The sequence below is a fragment of the Palaemon carinicauda genome, chromosome 13 (genome assembly GCF_036898095.1).
Source record: "Palaemon carinicauda isolate YSFRI2023 chromosome 13, ASM3689809v2, whole genome shotgun sequence".
Lineage (NCBI taxonomy): Eukaryota > Metazoa > Arthropoda > Malacostraca > Decapoda > Palaemonidae > Palaemon > Palaemon carinicauda.
Genome location: NC_090737.1, coordinates 97,863,423 through 97,871,630, shown reverse-complemented (window position 1 = coordinate 97,871,630; position 8,208 = coordinate 97,863,423). Strand labels below are relative to the sequence as shown.

Sequence of the window (8,208 nt, the reverse complement as noted above, 5' to 3'; positions counted from 1 at the left end):
TCACAAGCATTCTTTTTAAAATAATATATACACACACACACACACACACACATATATATATATATATATATATAATATATATATATATATATATATATGTGTGTGTGTGTGTGTGTATGTGTTTATGTATGTGAGTAGGTATGTATATGTGTGAGTATGTATCTGCGTATATAAATGTACATAATATAAAATTGTGCACGAACTGGAATCTGGGAATGCTTGTGCCTTTGTGCCCTTTCCGTGAACTACAAATATGAAAATAATGCAAAGTAAAAGTATTAATAGTAAATTAACGGGTGTGGCCCTTTCTTCTCTAATGGCTGAGAATATTTGCAACTCGTTCGCTGGCCGATAAAGTGATAGCATTCGTCGTGCGTGTTTATCTAATCAAGCTGCTTTGTTAGTGATTCCATTTCGTCCATATTTGTTAGGCTGCGTCCAAGGAGGATCAGATGGTTCTTCGGATTAAGACTTCTTGGGGCTTCTTTGTCTGTAGGTTTATAATTCTGTTTTTGTTTGTCCTTCTCACGAAAGAAGATTGAAGGGGGAAGTAGGAAATACGAAGCTATCTTTTTTTTTTTTTTTTTTTTTTTGCTATCGTTATTGCTTTTTTTCACAACCGTTTGCGCTTTTCAAATAATAAGTATAAGCTGCTGAATCTGTTCACAAAAGCACTACTAACAGAAACTAGATTCTTTGAAGTGTAGAAAAGGATCATTCCTATACTTCCATTTGACTGATGGTTATTTTTCTTTTTTTCACTGCTAGAAAAAAAAACGTAATTTTTTATGGGAATTTCTCCGTAACAAATACACTGTTCTCAGCCGTATTTCAGTAAAATACAGGCGACTTTTCTTCTTTATTATCTATTACGGGTTGGTGACCGTAATATTACTCTTTTACGTCAACATAACTGTTTTTAAAACGGTAAAAATATCCTTGTATAAATGTTGTCAGATTTTTACCGATATTTTTAATGCAAATAATTAACAGTGTAGTTTATAACTTTCTTGGTTTTATTTCTCTTTTTCCGTAACTAAATTAAAATGACCAGTTCTTAACGTAATCGTCACCTGAGGAACTTTTAGTGACTGTCTTACCAAGGTTAATAACACAGTAATTGGGATATCAAGTTACTGTGACTGTGGTAACAGGAATCGCATGCAAGAAAAAATATCTTCATATAAGCGTTTAAGATGATTTTTCTTTACTAATACCATTTCTATGATACAGTGAATTTGAAATAAATAAATACTATTATGTTAATATTGAGCTATAATTCTCTTTTCCAAAAAAACGGAATCTTTAAAGAAATTAAAAGAAAAGAAGGAAAATCTGTAACCCAAAATGTCCACTTCTCTCTCTCTCTCTCTCTCTCTCTCTCTCTCTCTCAAGAAATAAACGAATAAAAGTAAACGCAGTGGCACGTTCAGTGCATGTACATTATCAAGACTATAAACGTACTTCAAAACCATGACAATTTCAGCAACAAGAGGATCAACTTACCCGGCAAAAGGCATTTTGAAAACTGCCTTCTCACGTTTGGCCAGCAAACATATTTTTATTTTTTATTTTTTTTTCAAGAACTGGATACAACTGTCATTTCACTCGTTTATCCGGATTAATTCGTCTGTGGATAGTTCTTGAAACCTTCATCTTAACTCTTAACTATTTCTTTGGCTTTAATGGCTTTATCATAACCCAATGCTGTTATTATCCAACTTCTAATGCTTGTTAAAGTTATCAGTAACTTGTGGTATTATTTCATAGAAGAGACCCTTATCCATGCGCTCTCCGCTCTTCGTTTTTTATCAGGACATGAATGTGACTGAGACAACTCTCTCTTTATACTTTATATATAGCAGATCTATTCTAAAGCTGTTACTGATCGTAGAATATTATATATTAATTATTTATTGATTCGCTTGTAGTTTATTTCCTTATGGACTTTCCTCGCTGGGCTGTATTTCCTTGTTGGGGCCCTTGGGCGTATAGCATCCTGCTTTTCCAACTAGGGTTGTAACTTAGCTAATAATAATAATAATAATAATAATAATAATAATAATAATAATAATAATAATTCATGAAAAAAACTCACTTCAGTCATTTATCTCTCCTTTTGACTGTATGTATGGTTTTTTTTTTTTTTTTTTCTGATTAACTCGTGGTCAATATTGAATTTCATAATTCCTAGATATCTACCGGGCTGATCCATGAAACAAGAAATGTCATCGCACAACATCATTGTTTGGAGTTTGGTGTGACAAGCGACTGGGTCAAGATGAGGCCTGACATTCTAACAGGTTGAGCGAGGGAATGTTGCTTTTTATTACTTTTCCGCGAGATTTCTGACTTATCAGCGAGGTGACATCTTCACAGTACTGAAGAAATCCGTCGAAGCCAATGTTGAAACGTCTTGCATGAATGTAGAAAGTTCCATTTCAAGTCTTTCACTTCTGTGATCCAGGTCCTTTTTATATCCAGTATACTGGTAAGATAATGAAATAAAAATATACTGGAAAACAGGATCTTTATATGATTAAAATTTCATAAGAGCTTCCCCTTTCATTTCAGTTGCTTTATCCCGTTATGGAGTCCTCACTTGAAGCTGTCTGTTTGTAAGTCTGTCTACAAATCTGATTGTCTTTCTCGTTCAATTATCATTTATCAATAGAAAAAATTGGGTTTATTAAAAGAACTTCCTACCAATACACGCATACTCTCTCTCTCTCTCTCTCTCTCTCTCTCTCTCTTTCTTTCTGTATATATATATATATATAGATATGTATATATATATATCTATATATATATATATATATCTATATATATATATATATATATAAAGTATATATATATATATATAGAGAGAGAGAGAGAGAGAGAGAGAGAGAGAGAGAGAGAGAGAGAAATATGTGTGTATATATATAAATATATATACGTATATATATATATATATATATTTGTGTGTGTATTTATGTATATGTGTGTGCGTATTTGTAGGAGTTTGTCTTAGTTCACCAAATTTTTTCTATATTCTTTTGAATCCAATATTCACTTTATCTTAATTTTTTCGTGTAATTATACATTGAAAGTCAATGAAACTAAAAGTGAAATGTCACCGAAAATTAATCATCTCTCTAATCAAAATAGTCTGAGGTGGTCTTTATGTCAGAGCAGGGCGTTCCATTCCCTGCTGAGACCAACCAACGGGGGGTCCTAGACCAACGGGGAAAGTCCTGCCAGACGGCAAGGATCTGGCACCACTTTAAATGAAAGGACAAAGGTATGATCCTAAAATGTGGTTGATACTTTTCCTCCTTCTCCCCCCCCCCTCCTCCTCCCACTTTTATTTTTAATCCAGAGGACGCATTCTCTCTCTCTCTCTCTCTCTCTCTCTCTCTCTCTCTGTCGTATCAGCTAGCTCGCTGGTTGCCCTGTCACTTCGACATCTGGGGTATATAAAGGCCGTCCGGTGCCACACTTCAGCAGACATTTCCCCATTGGCTCTTAAGCAACATCAAGGAAGCGTTCCTCTTCGAGAATTGTGGTATATTTTCACGTCTCCATCTTCTATTTCCTTGGCTAAAAAAATCTCACTCCATCTCTTCGCAACCATGAAAGTTATCGCCGTCGCCTTCGGTAAGAATTTAATCATTTTTTTTTCTTAATTATGATTCAGTTGGGTTTAATATTTCTTACTTATTTTTCTCTGATATGATATTCGACAATAGTTTTTTCTTTATAGTTACATGTCTATTTGTTGTATAGTTAGTTTTTTTGTTTTGAAAATAGTTTTTTTTTTTTTTGCCGGTGAAGATTTTTTTTTTGAGTATTTCATATAACTTAGTATTCTTATCACTAAATGCTTTAGTGAAGATTAAGGCGAGGAAGTGTGGCGTGTTCTAGAGTCAGCTCTTCTAAAGAGAAAAAAATACTTATGATAAAAAGAGAGAGAGAGAGAGAGAGAGAGAGAGAGAGAGAGAGAGAGAGAGAGAATGTTGATTACCCATAGGCTGTTCAAAATATGCTTGGGTTATATTACTATTCTAGAGCATAAAGTAACATTCATAATACCCCTTTTAATATATCTTCACCTTGACAAAAACTTTAGAATATATACGTAGCCCATTGTCACTAACACCAGACTGTTATGGTTCGTTGCAAGTTTCATTTTTTATAACATCCAAAACAGGGACCTAAACCCTAATCTTAAACCTCCGAAGTTGTTTATGAGACTTGAAAATTGCTATCTTTTAACGGCGTTTAATTTATTCTTGACTGGGGATATACTTATCTTCTTTTATTTTGTCTTTTTCAAACCAAGCCATTACAGAAACCAAAAAGGTTCGGAGGAGTTCAAATTTCACATGATGTTAAATTTGATCCTCATGTGGTAGAAAAGCTACTTTTTTTTAGAAGAGAAAGAAAGTGACTGTGACAGAGATGGGGAGTTATGTGCAGTGAGAGTCATGTTGACCGTAGGACCAGAACTCGACGCAACGTTCAACCTAAATATTCACAAAAGCATTCTTGTCGTCACTTGCATTGTGCTGTCTGATCTTCTTCAAATAGGCTATTTTCCCTGGGTTTAAAATTTTCACATTTTGGAATAATATGCATATATATATATATATATATGTATATATATATATATATATATATATGTATATATATATATACACACACACATCTGAACAGAAGAAAAGTACGATAGATTACTTCAACGTTGATTATACATGAAAGATTAACATGTCAGTAAGAAATCAGAATTAAAAAGTTCGTATATCTGTATCCATATATATATATATATATATATATTTATATATATGTATATATATATATATATATATATTGTATGTATGAAATACATATTTCCCGTTCTTATTCTCTTTTCCTCTACTAATTATATAACAGTTACCGGTGAATGTCATCACATCACTTTTTTTTAAATGGATTCACCTTTTTTCTTTTAATAGTTAGTGTAACAGAAGCATGTGAAGAAAAGTATAAATACAGAGAGAAGTGTGGATTTCATTCCATATCAATAGATAATCAGATACTACAGTTCGCTTTTAAAATGATAATGATATACATTTACGTTCAAAAGCGAATAATTTTTTTTTCTTTTTTCCTAGCTCTTTTATCATTAACTGTAAGAAAAAGATATATTTTTAGAGATATGAGGATAGCAACGATTGTATCTCTTAATTCCATAATGCATAAAAATCAATTTTCCTTCCACAAGTTCTTGTGGCAGCAGCAGTAGCAGCCGCCTCCGTCGTCCCAGGAATCCGCCATAGAAGGGACAGCTTTCCGGATCTCTTTGAGCTCCCCTCCAACGCATCCCTGATTTTGGGCAATATCGTGACCGGCTTTAGCTGCGCCAACCTCCCTTATGGCTACTACGCCGACACGGCTAATGGCTGCCTCATCTTCCACATCTGTCTGCCTTACATCAACTTCGGGGATGTCATCACCAGACAGTTCTCCTTCTTCTGTGGCGAAGGGACGATGTTCGACCAGGAGCGCCTCATCTGCGACTTCCCCGAAAACGCCCTGCCTTGCGAGCAAGCTGCTCAGTACACCTACGTGAACGAATACTTCGGCCGCACCGACAGGAATTTCTTGGAATAAGGCTTTCGAGTTAGATTTATCTGGAATAAGGATTCCAGATCAGCTCGTTTTGGAATAAGGGTTACAGCTTCTTCGATTAAATATTCCATGTCAGTTCTATGGCCTAAGGATTCCAAGTTATCATTTGCTGGAATAAAAATTCCGAGTTAGCATTTGCTGGAATAAAAATTCCAAGTTAGCATTTCATGGAATAAGAATTCCATGTTAGCATTTCATGAAATAAGAATTTCAAAGATTCTTAGGATCATTCCAAACGTATGGATATTAAGATAATCCCATGAAAAAAACAGCAGAAAAATTATTCCAAACTGGCGATCTCTTGGCTTCTCTGACAACCTTTCTCAACTTACGCTCATTGTTCGATACGACCAACTTTTTTGCTTCCACTGTTAATATTTTGTTGGCCATTTAGTCAAGTTGGTAGAAGTGCTTTGCTTTGCTGAAGTGTTTCGCCTCAAAACACTGAGTGACTTTGAAGTCATATAAAAGTTGCATTTATTTTCGTAGCTACTTATTGGAACATAAGTCGATTAAGACGTGTGATCTGACTCAACATAGTCAATACTTCTATGTTTATAATATGCATAAAGCTGTTATTCCATTTTCATGATTATAGGAGTTCAGTTGTTCCCAGTGGCTGTAACAAAATTAGCTTCAGATATGTTATTTTATTTCTTGTTATTAAGTATTGAAGATTGATTTTTGTAATTGTTACTTTTTTATTTTTTACTCCTTGTTTGTGTTTGTATCTGTTATGGTCTCTTACGTTCCTTGTTCGTTTTGTAATATTTCCCTCTTGATAGATTTTTATGCTTCTTGTTGATTGCAAGTACAAAAAAAGGTTTTTAAGTTTATGCATTATCATAAATAAAATTACAATAAACGCAAATTAACTTTCATTTATTGTATCCTTGTGGATCCTTGTGATTCACACCAGGCTGCTAAGGTTTTCTGCAAGTGTTTTATCGCTGATTTTATGATGAAATTGCTAGTCTTACGTTCGTCCCGTAGAGTGAAATTTGTTGTGAAGTTTTAGCAAATTGACGAAATAAAGCAATGAATGAACTCGTAGGTTAGTCACTCATATGACTTTTTGGAACTAACTGTGACTTATTGTATTATTATTATTATCATTACTTGTTAAGCTACAACTCTAGTTGAAAGAGCAGGATGCTATAAGCCCAAGGGCCCCAACAGGGAAAATAGCCCAGTGAGGAATGTAAACAAGGAAAAATAAAATATTTTATAAACAGTAACAACATTGAAATAAAGATTTCCTATGTAAACTATAAAATCTTTGACTAAACAAGAGGAAGAGAAATTAGATAGAATAGTGTGCCCGAGTGTACCCTCAAGCAAGAGAACTTACCCCAAGACAGTGGAAGAGAGACTATGGCACTACCCAAGATTAGAGAACAGTGGTTTGATTTTGGAGTGTCCTTCTCCTAGAAGAGCTGGTTACCATAGCTAAAGAGTCTCTTCTACCCTTACCAAGAGGAAAGTAGCCACTCAACAATTACAGTGCAGTAGTTAACCCCTTAGGTGAAGAAGAATTGTTTGGTAATCTCAGTATTGTCAGGTGTATGAGGACAGAGGAGAATCTGTAAAGTTGATTCTTAAGATCTGTTTTAATTTTCTGTGAAGCAACTTTTTTATAAGATTTGGTTGCTAAGCCATAAACTCAGCTATTACATCCTATCGAATCTTTGGCATTGTAATAATGGAGGGCTAAAGCTCTGAAAAATAAGGTTGTTAACCATCACTGTAAGCATATTTCATTTCTGGCTGTAGGAATTGCATAAGGGGGGATACAATGAATGTCCTAGACGGAATCTTACCTGTTGTAAGAATCTAATTTTGGAACGAAATCTTACAATACTTGATAATACAGTAGGCCTACCTACAGCAAATGCCAATATAACCCGGAGACCAAGCATTCCTCCACCAAGAATTATTAAAAAACAAAATAGATGAAATTCGGAATTATCTTTATTTCTTAACCTAAGTAAAGAGAAACATTCAACTGTTGTTGAGTTTTAATAGAGTTGATAATGTATAATTTGACTAGTATTTTTCTTCTTTACATACGGTTATCCATGAAGTAAGTAACCTATGGGAACATGTCTGATAAAAGAGATCACTATATATATTAGTATTGACGTCACATTTATAGACATTTATTGTACAGTATAAAGTATATAATGCAGACAATATAAAACACACTACCACATACACACACATATATATATATATATATATATGTATATATATATATATATATATATCTATATATATATATATATATATACATATATACATATATACTGTATATATATACATATATATATACACACATATATAAATATACACACACACGCACACACACACACACACATATATATATATATATATATATGTGTGTGTGTGTTTATACATACAGTATATACAGTATATGAATGTGTTTTTATACTGCATACAAGTGTTATATTAATTACAATGAAAGTAGTTACAATAGTCTCTGTTTAGATATGTTTACTAAACTGACTCCATTGAATAATAGTACTGCACAGATAA

General features: G+C 33.5%; 1 protein-coding gene across 1 annotated transcript; it reads left to right on the top strand.

Moving 5' to 3' along the window:
• Positions 1 to 3,500: 3,500 nt before the first annotated feature.
• Positions 3,501 to 6,514, top strand: LOC137651995 (U-scoloptoxin(01)-Cw1a-like). The gene is made up of 2 exons (XM_068385203.1): positions 3,501 to 3,639; positions 5,246 to 6,514. The coding sequence occupies exons 1-2, from the start codon at positions 3,615 to 3,617 to the stop codon at positions 5,632 to 5,634; spliced, it is 414 nt and encodes a 137-aa protein (XP_068241304.1). The 5' UTR covers positions 3,501 to 3,614; the 3' UTR covers positions 5,635 to 6,514.
• Positions 6,515 to 8,208: the final 1,694 nt, after the last annotated feature.